The sequence below is a fragment of the Ipomoea nil genome, unplaced genomic scaffold (assembly GCF_001879475.1).
Source record: "Ipomoea nil cultivar Tokyo-kokei standard unplaced genomic scaffold, Asagao_1.1 scaffold2749, whole genome shotgun sequence".
NCBI lineage: Eukaryota > Viridiplantae > Streptophyta > Magnoliopsida > Solanales > Convolvulaceae > Ipomoea > Ipomoea nil.
Window position 1 is genome coordinate 778,580 of NW_017619177.1, and position 13,909 is coordinate 792,488.

Consider the following 13,909-nt stretch of genomic DNA (forward strand, 5'->3'; position numbering starts at 1 on the left):
AAAAGGGGAATGATAATCAAAGATCAGAACTCATAAACTCGTATGGAGTGTTTCTTCTCTCTCAAAAGTGTAACCCTAATTCTTGTCGAATGAGAGTACTTATAGTTCCATCATAAGAACACTCTCCATAGATATCTTTGATTGTAGATGGTAGGACAATATTTGAAGAATGTAATCTTAAAGATCCGGTCCATACCTTTCCAAGCCAGATATGCTGATCGTCTTTCCTATTCTGTCTTCTTTAAACTGCGTACAGCTTTTAAGGAATCAGCTTCCTAAAACAGATCTTCAGTGTCAGTCCCTCTGATGTTGTATCTGATTGATCAGTCCTTTGTAGAACAAAATCGACACTAGACTAAACCTACCTTAGTTTGCCATAATAATATGGCCAATTATAAGTTGGGGTTTTTTGAATAATTAAAACACTAACAATATCCAACTCAGTTTGTTTCTTACCCCCAGACTCCAATCTTTGTTTTTTTTAATTTCGGACTTCAGAAAATGTTGTGGCTTCCCAACAGAAACAGAAGAGGCAGATGTAGCCTGAACAGAAACAGGCATAGAAGGGACAGAACTCACAGTAGAAGAGGCAGATGTAGAATAATCATCAAATAATTCAGCAAGAGCATCAACTACTTTTTCATAGAATGGTTTACCCTTTTCCTCACCATACATATGATTAAATTGAGTAGGTGTAACACCCCGTGTTACGGCCTCTAACCCGGACTAATTATTTAATTACTTACCATTAATAATAATTAGAAGAGATTTGATTGGATTAGGCTCCCCTTAATTAATTAAGGTGGCCTACCATGGATCATGGACCCTTATCTTTAAACCAAACCCTTAGTCCTATAAGGAATAGAATAAGTGAATCCTTACCATTTAGACCCTAGTTAGGACTCCTAAATATATATAAGGACTTAGGAGGCACTTAGAAATCCCACCACAATTGATTCTACCACACAAGATATCCCCAGGAATTCCCCTGTCACCAAACGTAGGAGAACCCACGAGGAGAAGATCTTAGAGAAAGAACCTTAGCAGCCAAGGATTCTAATTAAGGCTAAGAGGTAACCCATGTCTCAACAAAACCTATTTTCCTCTCTATATCTTATTCATTGGCTCCTTTGATATATGATTATGTGCTTGAGTCTTAATAGAGTTTTTCCTAGAGTTTATATGGTGTTTATGTGTTAATCTTGATGCTTATGTGATGATCTTGATGTTCTTGATGCTATGATAAATTGTATGAATAATCTTATATTTTGTTTATGTCTAAAGCCCTAGGGTTAATAACGTGGATTTCATATTATGTTATTCTTGGTATGTTTTGGTGGAATTTTGCATGATCGGGAGTTGAGTCTTGGCATGTTTAGGAGTCGTGTTAGGATGTATTTGGTGTGATTCTTGATTTAATTCTGTTACTTGAATACGTGGTGTTGTCGTTTATGTTTGAATGTGTCTCGACATGGTTTCGGGTTCCACGAAGGATCCCGGGACCGAAATATTACATATGAGTCAGTGGGGGTAGGTGGGGGCAGGGGTGCCCGCCACCTACCCGCTGCCCCTTTGTACCCGTTCCCAGCGGGTAGCCGGCGGGCCCTGCCCGCCGGGCACCCGCTGGAAACTATGGCCGCCGCCGGGTGGTCCTCCACCCGCCGTCCACCCGCTAGAAAGTTGATGGGAAATGTGATGTTTTCCCCCGTTTGTTGTTTCCCTGTGTCCCGTTGTACTCCGTTTGTAGTGTGTGAGCCTAGTTTGATGTATCGGGTACCGTTCATAGGATAAAAGAGTCTTGTGTCTTGCATACTAGTAGAATTGGTATCCCGTTGGCCTAGGAGGAAGGTGTATGATCCCGTAGGAAGTGTCATGGGTAGGTTAATGTGGTTTGTTACGTTAGGATAAGTGCTCCCCGATGATTCCCCCTCGTTATGTGTTAATGTGGATTGCATGTTGTTTGGCTTCTATGTTGATTGTGCATGATACCCCAATTGGTTGCGATCAATTGGCTATAGTGACTATCTGATGGGTTGAGAACCATCAGGTATTAACTCGGTCAGTTGCGATCGGTCGGCTATACAGGCAGTTGGATTGGTTGAGAACAATCGGCTGTTATATATATATATATATATATATATATATATATATATATATATATATATATATATATATATATATATATATATATATATATATATATATATATATATGGTTGCGGTCCACCGTTTGGTTGCAATTAAACGTTTATGATATAAATGAGTTGCGGTTCATTGATTGGTTGTGATCAATCTCCTTGTGCTGCGGTACAAGTTAAAGTGCTGCAGGGCCATGTCAGGGCTATATGCACTTACCCCTTGGCAATGGAACTCAAGGTTCGGGTCATGTGGATGGTCCTGCGGCACCACCATATGTGTATACGTGTCTTATTGTTGATTGTTGACTGAAATAGTAACTGAATAATGCTATGATTGGTATTGCGTAGTCTTGTGACCATAGGGTGCATGCTAGAATCTTTATGTTTGTGTTTAATCGTATTGAATGCATCTGCTATTGCTTGATTGAGTCTATTCTCGGTTTTAAATTAGAGTTTCATAAGTATATATGTATTCCAGTTCCAAAATGAGTTTCTTATATCTACCTATATTGTACTTTAACGCGTTGGAGTGGGTTACCAGCATTATTCGCTGAACAGATATTATTTGGCTTTCAGGCGCAGATGAATAGCTCCGGAGCGTGCTAGTTGGACCCGTGGACTTAGTTAGATTAGTTCTATTATGGCCTGCGTGCCTTGGAGTTGCATTAGATATTGATTTGAGGATTTCTTATGATTGGATAGTTTAGCTTGTACATCTGAGTTCTCCAGCTCAGATGTGGCATAGCACCCCGACTATTATGTTAGTTGATGCTCTGTTTGGGAATTGATAATAGAATTACCTTTATTTCATAAGATTTAAAAGTTTTAAAAATTAGGGGTGTTACAGTAGGCATATACTCTAACTTTTCTCTAGGGTCTAGAATGTTTGCAAAAAATATCATTACATTCATTTTTTCAACATCATCCCAATACTTCTCAAATTTTGCCTTCATATTTTTCCCCATATCACCAACTGCCCCACCAGCTTCCACCATGCTTTTCAATAGGCAGTACATATCAGAAATCTCAGTAAAGAATGTGTTTGAGGTGACATATAAAGAACCAGAAATTCTAATGGTCATGTCATAAAAACACTTCAGTAACTGAACCAAACTGCCAACAGATTCCCAGTCCATAAAATCAGGAATTGAATTACCCAAATCAGACTTGAAAGAACAATCAGACTCCAAAGATTCAAACACTTTCTGGTAAGTTAATGCAGACTGCAACATAAAATAGGTAGAGTTCCATCTGATTGGAACATCTAAACACAATGAAGACCTTTGTTCAATACTCAACCAATCAGCCAAATCCCTGAACTTCTTAAGTCTAGCAGGAGAGTTTCTAACATTATCTAACCACCTCCCTAACCTTCTTAACAGAACTATCAGTCTTTCAGACCATCTTGAACTACCAAGTTTAAGATATGGGCAATACATCTCATGTGAAGATACTTTGCCCTCACAATAGATGATCCCCAAGACACCAATTTTTTCTTCAGAAACCCCATAGCAGTGTCATTTGATGAAGCATTATCAACAGTCACAGAAAACACATCTCTAAGCCCCCACTCTAGCAAACAATTTTCTAGGGCTTTGGCTAGATATTCACCTTTGTGAGAGGTAACAGGGAAAAATGCAAGAATTTTCTTATGAAGCTTCCACTCAGAATCAATAAAATGGGCAATTACTACCATGTAGTTAATTCTTCGGATGGATGTCCAAGAGTCTGTAGTGATACTAACCCTATGACTGCTTCCCCTTAAAAATGACTTCAATTTTAGTCTCTCCTCTTCATAGACAACTAGGATGTCCCTACTTATAGTCCACTTGGATGGAACTATAAACCTAGGGCAAGCAATAGCTATGAACCTCCTGAAACATATTCCTTCCACAAATCTAAAGGGAAATTCATTTATGATTATCATTTCAACCAAGGCCCTCCTAATTGACTCTTGATTAAATACCCAGGTCCCTATTTCTCCCACAGTAGGTTGACCAGATGTAAGTGATGTAACAGCTTGAAATGTTAACAGGGACTGTCTAGTGTCCTTGGAGTGAGGATTTTTCAAACAGCTCACCATGTGATTTCTTAAGGAAGAAGTACCATGTTTTTTGGACTCACACTGATAAATTTTTGCACAATAAATGCATTTGCCTTTTACAATAACATCATTACTTTCCTTTATCTTCTCAAAATAATCCCACATTGGTGATCTGGAATCAACCTGTTTCCTTTTCTTGTTAGAAACAGTAGCAAGAGGTTGCTCATTCTGTTGATGATTCTCAACAGTTTGGGCTTCCACCCCAGAAGGTCCATCAATTGAAGAGTTGGGAGGTTGACTACCAAGTATACTGATATTTTCCATCTAAAAATGGTGAATTATCAGTAAGCATAGGTAGGGTTCATATTCAAGAAGAATAAACAGTCTCACAGTCAGCATAGCATACAATTACACAGAATCACAGAAGCAGAAATGATTCCAGAATCAGACACATTGTGTGTCATCATTTTCAAAGAATACATAATTATTTATTTATTTTATTTTATTTTGTCATTAAGATTTAAGGGCATTAAGGGGGAATTTAAGGGCAAACATCCATAAACTTGAGTACTTTGACATTTTTAAACAAATCCAGATTAAGGGTTTTAATTTCCCTTTCCAGAGAGGCAGACATTGTTATACAGTCATGGCCTCATGTTCATCAGGCATCATTATCTAGATTTACGAGGCAAGTGTGACACCCCGTAAATCTAAACACTAATCGAGGATTAATTGAAGAATTAATCCAAGTTTCCTTGCTAAACCATTTCTAAAAATCCTGAAATTTAATAGTCGAGGGACTAGATTTTGACTAGCCACTTAAGTCAAAAGGTTGTACCTTGTGCTTCTTGAGTTGTGCCCTTGTTCCCTTGTCTTTCCAACATTAGTAAGGGTAGAAATGTCTTTTCACCTAAGAATTGTGATTCAAACTAACCTAACAAGACTCTCTCATTTCATTCACCCTTCAAGCAAAAACTCAAAAACTCAAAAACTCTAGCCTCTCTCTAAAATAATCTAGCTTCTTCTCCAAGCAAGAAATTGTGCATCCAAACCTTGCAAGATTTCCTACCAAGATTCCTACTTTCTCCTTATTGAGCATAGGAAAGGGTAAGATCCTTAGCTTTTTAGTGTTTTTAATCTCATTTTAGGTGTCTTTTTGTAAAGATAGGGTCTTTGTTGTGTTTTGGTTTGTGTATGAAGTTGGTGTGGAAGAGGAGCTCTAGGAAAGGCTATTAAGGGTGATAAGAGGAAGTTATTAGGATAAAAAGGTAACTCATGCTATACAAAACCTATTTTCTTACTCACATGATGATTCTTGGCTTCTACTTCTGATTCTTGTGATGATTTGTGAGATTCGATGCATGATCTTATGGTGATGCATGTTTAGAGCTTGATTTTAGGGTTCTTGAATGTCATTGGCTATTTCTTGGGTTCAAGTCATATTATTGTTGCGTGTGAGATTTTAGGTGTTTTGGACTTGAACTTGGCCTTGTTGTTGAAAATCCCCGAAGGGATTAATGTATACAGGAGGGTGTACCCGCGGGCGGAACGACAGGCAGGGCCCTACCTGCCGCCTCACCCGCGCGGAACCGGTCTCGTGGGTGTGTGTACCCGCAGGCGGAACCACGGGTGGTGGTCCACCCGTGGCCCTACCCGCGGGGTACCATATTGGTGTTGGCCGGGGATTTGTTCCTCGTTATTCTTTCTTCTCGGTATTGATGTTTTGACCTCCCGTTATTGGTTTAATGGGCTATTTGTGAGTCTTCTTGATGTTTCGTACGTCTAGAACGGTGTGTTAGGAATCCATGGTAGGATTTGGTATCTTGAATCGTGTTAAGGGTCTAACTTTGTGATTCGTTGGGCTAACGTGAGTCTTGAATGTTATTTGGAACAACTTTTGGTTTACCCGTTTGATAAGCATGCTAGTTTAATGTTGATATGCTAGTATGTGTGGTTTGTTCCTTCGAATTGGGATTGACAACTTGTGTTGACAATCATTTGGTGTTGGATTATAATCCTTTGTTGTTGAGTATGGTCTCATGTCTTTATTGTGATCTTTTGATTGATTCCTATGCTGTGATCGTATGCAATTCGTTGTGCCCTTTGTTGATACTTGATTGGGGCTATTGTTGAGCCTTAATCTTCTTGATGATATTGATGACTATGTGTGACTATGAATGTGATTGGTGGTGAATGACTTGAGCTTTGCTCACATGATTGGTGGTGTGTGATTATGAAATTAATGGTACCCTCGTGTACTGAGAGTTCGGCGGTGAATGATTGGTGGTGTAAGTGGGTGGAGGGGGGGGGGGGGGGGGCGACGGTCCCCGACGGTATAAGGTTGGACTCAGAAGTACAAGGTGGCGCTAGGAGGTAACGGTTGGAACTGTTATAAGGCCGGAGGTAGCCATAAGGTTGGAACAAGGCATAAGGTTAGAACTTGAATGTTAAACTTGATATTATGAAACTGATGATATGAAGTTGTCATTGGTGGATTTGAATTCCTTGCTTATGAGCATGTCTTGATGTACTCCACCTTGTGAATGGTGGGTTGCATCCTGAGTTGTATTGTCTATGTTGGTTGTGGTCTTGTCTTTGTTGTGAGGTTGATGATCCTCGTCTTTATTGAGAGTTTTGGATGAGTCTATTGATGTTGACTTCTTCTCCTCAATTTTGAAATGATATATATTGTATTCCTGTTCTTAATGGTTTTGATTATAACTATCTATACTATGCTATTTAACGCGTATTGATGGGTTACCAGCAATGTTCGCTGACCGGTGTTATCCCGTGATTTTACAGGTTTTGAGTAGATGCCGAGCGCGCTAGATGTGTACTTAGATAGTATAGATCCCATGCTAGACGCTTATCCTTTGTTGGCATGTGTGCCTTAGATTGTTAATGTTTTGTTAGATTTTTGTTGACTAGCCTGTGCACCCATGGTTTATGGGTGTGGCATAACGCTTACCGATTTTTATATAGCTTCCTCTTGACTTTTGTCTTGATGATTAGTTGTTTACCTTTGAGATTTAAGTTTTAAAAATGTTGAAAAATCGGGGGTGTTACAGTTGGTATCAGAGCCTAGGTTTGAGCCTAGGATGTTAAGAGTTAGACTTTAAGAAGTTAAGTGTGAGTTGAGACCATAAGTTGACCTTTAAGTACCTAAGTGTTTAGGACTTAGGACTTCTAAGACGCACGGTGAGCTGTGAGTTGTTTGTTGTTTGTTGTGTTTGTTAAGTTGCTTCTGCTTAGTCTTAGCATTATTGTCTTTAGCGTCGAGTAAGGGCGCGCAGTTTGTTGTGCCTACCGTAACCGTGTTGTTTCTGTGGAATCTCGTTATGGCTCCGCCTCGTCATCGTGCCCGTACCCCAGAGACGCCGACCAACGAGCAGCTGGCTCAGAACCTGCAGCATATGACCCAAACAATGCAGATGCTGAGTGAGGCCCTTTTGCACAACAACCCTCCTCCGCCGCCACCTGCTGGGAATCGAGACGTGGGACGTTTAGTTTCGGGACATATGTCGTCTGTTTTTGCTGGAGAGGAAGATCCGGTGCTGCTTGAGGAGTGGATCAAGTCTCTGGATAAGATCTTTGCGGTTGTGGGTTGCCCAGAGGATCGCCGCGTGGAGTTGGCTTCTTTTTACTTTAGCCACGAGGCCGATCTTTGGTGGGTGCACGAAGGCCCAGCGTGCCAAGAAGAGCCTGGATTTGACTAGTTAGCTTTGAAGGACAAGTTGAGGGAGAGGTTCTACCCTTCCCACGTGAGATCGGCTATGTACGAGGAGTAATTACATCTTCAGCAGGGGTCGTCATCGGTGGTGGAATACCACAAGCGTTTCCTTGAGCTAGTCCGTTTTGCTCGAATGTTGGTTCCCACCGAGTTGACAAAGGTGGAGAAGTTTGTGGCGGGACTCAACTACGAAGCCCGGAAAGCTTTGACCGTGAGCAAGCCTAGGACGTTGAATGAGGCCTACCTGAGCGCAGCGGATCTGTATCGGGTGCAACAGCTTCAACGGGGGTCCTTTGAGTTTGCCAAGAAGAGAAGTGAAGGAAGTGGATCGCATAGTTTCAAGAAGCCAAGGCAAGATTTCAGAGCCAGACCCGCACCTCCTCCGTCTCAAGGATCTACTCGAGCCGATAGCGGGGAGAAAGGAAGGCCTTTCGGGTGCAAGAGATGTGGGAAGGACCACATCGGGAAGGATTGTCAAGGGAACGCGCTTCAATGTTTCAAGTGGGGGAAAGGGGCCACAAAGCCTTTGAGTGCCACCTTCAGTCCCACCAGCAATCCTTGCCAGCTAGCGCGAGACCTAACGGGCCATCAGGAGGGAATTCCGGTCGAGGTGTGGGAGGAACAAAGCCTTCGGGCAGGGTGTTCGTGATGAGCCGGTCGCAGGCCGAGACTGAGGGTTTAGTGGAGGAAGAGGCTGCATGTAACGTTCTTGAGCCTACCTTTTACCTTGCGAGTGTACCTTTTTCGTGTTATTCTTGCACCTTTTTGTGTGATTCTCCTTGTTATCTTTTTGAGTGAATTCCTCCTTTGTGTCTTGCTTGTTCCTTTTGAGCGGTTAACTTTGGTTTTTAATTCCGAGGTACTATGAGAATACATTTAATTAAGACCTCACTCTTTCTTGTTACCTAAAGCCTAAATTGTTATCTTAAGCTCAGAATGGTTAATCATTAGAGAACCTCTAATAGTTAAGCCTAAAAAGCTAAAGGAAATTTAATTCGTAGCTAGCAAATTTATATAGCTTCCGCTTGACTTTTGTCTTGATGATTAGTTGTTTAACTTTGAGATTTAAGTTTTAAAAATGTTGAAAAATCGGGGGTGTTACAGCAAGGGCTTCCAACAAATTAGTATATCACAAATTTCATAGACTCAGACTCACACATTTCACAAACTAACAGTATGAAACTAGAGTTTGCAATAATCACTCAAATCAGTCAGTGCTTCCACCAGATATATAACATAACATATCATAAATTCTCACAAAATGCGAAAAACAATTCACAAACTGACAGTATCAAAGTAGGGTTTGCAAAAAACACTCAATAAGTCTGTGCTTCCACCAAATATTCACATAAGTGGCATAACATATCACAAAATCGCATAACAACTCATCATGCATGCATCAAATTTAAAAAACTAGGGATAGAAGATTTACTTCGTTTCTCACAGATACCAGGAGAACAAGGGCTTCTTTTTACCAATATCACCAGTAGGGCAGTAGAGGTCACAGCACCAGGCACCAGCAACAACGCCAACAAGGGCTTCCACCAACACCTGAGAGACCAGACCACCGGAATACCGGACTACACAACGGGTGGTTGTGGAACTGAGAGATTAAGAGACTAGGAGTAACGGAGTATTAGAGAGTGGGAGAGAAAACTCAAATGAGACTATGAGAGTATGAGAGTATGAGAGAATGAGAAAAACGGAGAAAGAAAGTAAGAAACCCTAGCTTCGACTGCGCGATGAGTAAATAAGTAAATGCGCGAAAGTAAGAAACCCTAGTATTGGCCCCACTCCTATTTTTTTTAGTAGATAAGCTCCAAAATAAGATGTGCCAAACAAGCACTAAAAGAAAATGCTACTGTGCTACGGAAATGAAGATACACCTGATAGATACCTATAATTAAACACATAGGAACAATTACAAGGATCCGAGCTGCATCAGTTTAGTATTCGCACATAGAACCTGCTTGATTATAGAAATTGCAAATATATAGTATTTGCAAATATGAAGCTGCTTCAATATAACAATGCACAGATTGCATTTTTTCCAAGGATGAAATAAGTGAAAGTAAACAAAACAAGGCAACTAAGCATACCATAAAATATCTCCTATAAAACATGGTGGCAAATACTTGTCCTGGATTATGAAACAAACAGCAACAGACATGCAAATTTTCTACCCAAATAAAGCATGTCCCAGAATAATCAAGTTTCTATCATCTGAAACCTAACTCTGGGTTCCAATGTGAAGTACCAGAATGCAGTATGCAAAACACAAGGTTGCAACCTAGTATAAACTAGTTCATCTGAGTCCTTGAGCTTGCTGCATATTATAAGCACCCCAGGCAGCAGGTCCAGGTGCATATTGAGAATAATCTTCAGCTCCAGTCTGCGACTGAGATAAAAGGAAATTTTAAATAATAAAACATTTTGGTTATTTCAAAGGAAATAAGAAACTATGTCTCACAAAAGAGTGCACTTTATAATCATTCAATTAAAATATTTTCTTGTGCAAACCTTAAAATTTGAAAAAGGATTAGGAATATATCAGTCTACATACATCATAGAAGGATATATTAAATGGGGTTTATATTTCCAAAAAAGAAATTATTTCATAATCACTCAATAGTCCTTCTGCAAAGCTTATTAGAGAAAATAAAATCTGTGTCGTTCCACTTACAGGATGCATGGGATTTACGGGGTTCATGCCATAACCAACAGGATAATAATTTCCGGCATAGCCTGACTCAGGATTAGCATAATTTCCATTATAACTTGCAACTGTTGAAAACAAAATCCTGTCAAGCAAGTTTAACAATGCCTTAATTGTTCATGACATTAAAACTTATGCATGCAAGTACAAAATTCTCCACCGTTGTGAAATATGGACTTCTAAATTAGTTTGCAAAACCTATAAAACTTAAAAGACTTAATAATTCAATTGAAATCAATTGAGGATATAAAACTATTAGAAGGTTCATACTTCAATCAAATTATTATAGGCAATTAACTTCATCAAGAAAATTCAAGCCAATAAACTAAGTCCAAAAAAAAATAAATAAATAAAAAATTACAGACTAAAAGTTGATCAAGAAAATGAAAGAAACTAACAAAAGCATTAAAGAAAGTGCACCAACTCCTAAAATTGAGGCCATTATCTGCAAGTTGGCAGATCGAGAGAGAGAGAGAGAGAATAAATACCTGGATTCCCAACTGAAGCTGCAGCACGAGCTTTCTTTTCTGCATTGGCCATCTCTGCACGGAGCTTTTCCAGTTCTCGAGACATTGAGTGCAAGTTCTTTTGCATAACCTGACCATGCTCATAGTTTGCTGCATATCCCTTCTTCTCATTCTCAATGGCAGCCCTACAGGACAACCAAAGGCAATATGGTCAAGAAAACATAGGGGCATAAGGCAAATGAAAACATTATTACCTTGATCGCTGCAATTCTTGTCTAAGATTTTCAATTTCTGCCTTTATAACTGGAGTTCGTTGCATATCTGCGTTCATCCTTGTCAAATCTTGAGTCATCCCCTGGAGTTCAGTAGTGAGCTCTTGTTTTGCAGCATTTAAATCTTTAACATCAGCACGTACTCGCATAAGCTCAACTCTCATAACTTCTACAGATTGGAGATCCATTTCCATCTTTGCAGACTTCTCATAAAGTTCTCTGATCTGCATGTCATTCTCAGCATACAAGGCACGTGCATATTGATCTGTTCGCTGAAGATCAAATTGTGTAACTTCTAGTTCCTCTTTAAGTGCTACATGAGTTGCAGCCAACCTCTGGTTGTCAACCAGTAATCCTTGAATATCCTCATGCTGAGCTGCAAGATGTTCCTCAAGGATAGCAGGGTGTGGAGCGATTTGCCTCTCTCTCATTTCCTCAAGCATTACAGGAACTGGCCCGCGGCCTCTTGCAAAGGGTGGTGGCTCATGAATAGGTGGAGCCATCACAGTGTGGGGTGCACCTTTTATCGAATGAGGACAAGATTTCGTCCAAACATTTATTTTTTCTTTTTATCAAGACGATATGTGCAAAAGCTCAATCCAATTTGATTCCTAGAGAATATAATATGAAGAACAAGTTAACAACTTAATTTTAGAAGGCCTTTAATCCATGTCGAATGCATGAAAGTAGTTATAGAAAATAGTGTTCAACCAGATGACGCGGAAAAGAAATCAGAATAGACGATGGTAAATACGCTTATTGATATTATATTAAAGCAGCAAATGCACCAATTATTTAAATGAAACTTTTAATCAACTGGAAAAGTTTTCGAACATTTCATTCCAGTTTCTCCCAAGCCTGGCATTTTTCACAATCAAATGAACGAAATCAACCAATCAGACAAAATTAGAAGAACACACACACCAAAAAATAAATAAATAAATAAATAAACAAGCAAACAAACAAACAAACCCTAGCAAGGAGCAACGTGGAACAGTTGTTAGAGGCAGGGGAAAAAAAATCAATTCAACCTCTCAGAAGAAGCGCAAAATCAATTTTACTAACACAGACCGCTAGCTCGAATGACAAGGAGACTAACCTTTGCCCAACCGCGATCGCTTCTCCGACAGGCTTCCGTGAAGGAGATATTGATCACGATGAAGTCACATTCTCTAGTAATCACAGAAAGCAAAACACTAACAAGGATGAAGAAGCAAGGGAGGATGCAATTAGCCAATTATAAGCTTATACGATCTTCGGACTTTGGACTACGCTTCATTCACTTCTCTCATTCTATCCGTTTTTTCTCCTAAATTTTTACAATAGTACAATTAGACGTTGAATTAAACAAAGGATAAATGGCATCCCGCATCATGAATCATTTGTGAGTATTTATGCTGCACCTTAATCTTTCAAAACGTATATTTAAATTCACTAACTATTATTTTTTTTGCACCTAACATCTTTTACAGGTTTTAAACAAGTTACCGGTAATAATATGAATTTTTTATGTTTTTTAATTTTCTTTTTTCATAAATACAAGATTCATACAGGTTTACCATCGCACCACCATTTTGCCCTCCATCATCACTGACGGGGCTGAATTTTAGGCTGTGCAAGCTGGGCTACCGCACAGGGTCCCCAAATTTTAGAGGATTCAATATTTAATTTTTACCTAGCTAGTTTCGAAATAAAAATTAAAAGTTTTCAATTAAATTTAAAAGGCTTCATGGAGGAATGGTAGGAATATGTGTTTTATTGTATTTTAACTTGGAGGTCAGAGGTTCGAAACTTGAGTGCTACTTTAACTTTGAACATTTTCCGTTTAAAAAAAAATCTTTTTGCATTTCAAGTTGCGCACACTACTACTACTGCTATTATTATTATTATTATTATTATTACATAATATATTTTTTGTTTCTTTCTTCTATTTTTTTTAATCCTTTTACATTACGAGTTTGAGCATATTATTATTATTATTATTATTATTTATTCCATAATATGTTTTTTGTGTTTTTTTTCTTTGCACGACAACATTTTATCACCTTATTATTAAAAAAATACAGTATTAATTTTAAAGATTATGATTTTGGTAGGGCTCCATTTATTTATCCGAACGAGGCCACCAAAATCTAAAAACCGGCCTTGATCACTGACCCTCCCAACCCTCGACTGCAATATCAGCCACATCCCGGCCAGTTCTACCATGGGCACCCACCGCTAGTTTCACCGCAACCGGCTGACGACCCATTCGTCGATCACCATACCCCCCCCCCCCCCTCCCCCCTCTAAGTATCTCCTCATCGTCCATATGTGATGGCTATCAAGTTCTTCGCTCGCCGTGTAATCAAGGCTCTAATTTTGATAATGATCCATATGGGAATTAGACTTCAACCGCTAATTTTAGTCATGGTAATGGTGGAGCTAAGAGAATGCATACAGATGATCCAAGCTCAATTATGAATGAAAGTTATGCGAAATCAGCTAGGTTTTTGGTTGATGAAGAAATGAAGAAAGGAGATTAAAATTGATTCGTAATCATG

At 39.3% G+C, this 13,909-nt stretch overlaps 2 protein-coding genes across 6 annotated transcripts; both read right to left on the reverse strand.

Moving 5' to 3' along the window:
- Positions 1-227: 227 nt before the first annotated feature.
- LOC109156637 (zinc finger BED domain-containing protein RICESLEEPER 2-like) lies at positions 228-4,505 on the reverse strand. Its single transcript, XM_019304489.1, has 4 exons — positions 3,592-4,505; positions 3,043-3,547; positions 457-657; positions 228-275 (listed from the first exon to the last, which is right to left on the reverse strand). The coding sequence occupies exons 1-4, from the start codon at positions 4,503-4,505 to the stop codon at positions 228-230; spliced, it is 1,668 nt and encodes a 555-aa protein (XP_019160034.1).
- Positions 4,506-9,929: 5,424 nt separating this feature from the next.
- LOC109156619 (protein FLX-like 1) lies at positions 9,930-12,691 on the reverse strand. 5 transcript variants are annotated; one of them, XM_019304474.1, is made up of 5 exons: positions 12,466-12,691; positions 11,349-11,977; positions 11,116-11,279; positions 10,595-10,712; positions 9,930-10,309 (listed from the first exon to the last, which is right to left on the reverse strand). In XM_019304474.1, exons 2-4 carry the CDS (start codon positions 11,867-11,869, stop codon positions 10,618-10,620), a joined length of 780 nt encoding a protein of 259 aa, XP_019160019.1. In that variant the 5' UTR covers positions 11,870-11,977; positions 12,466-12,691; the 3' UTR covers positions 9,930-10,309; positions 10,595-10,617. The 5 variants fall into 5 exon arrangements, with proteins under 5 accessions (XP_019160019.1, XP_019160018.1, XP_019160017.1 ...); XM_019304473.1 differs by having other exon boundaries at positions 9,930-10,303; positions 10,595-10,695; positions 12,466-12,690; XM_019304472.1 differs by having other exon boundaries at positions 10,595-10,695; positions 12,466-12,690.
- Between the last annotated feature and the right edge of the window lie 1,218 nt (positions 12,692-13,909).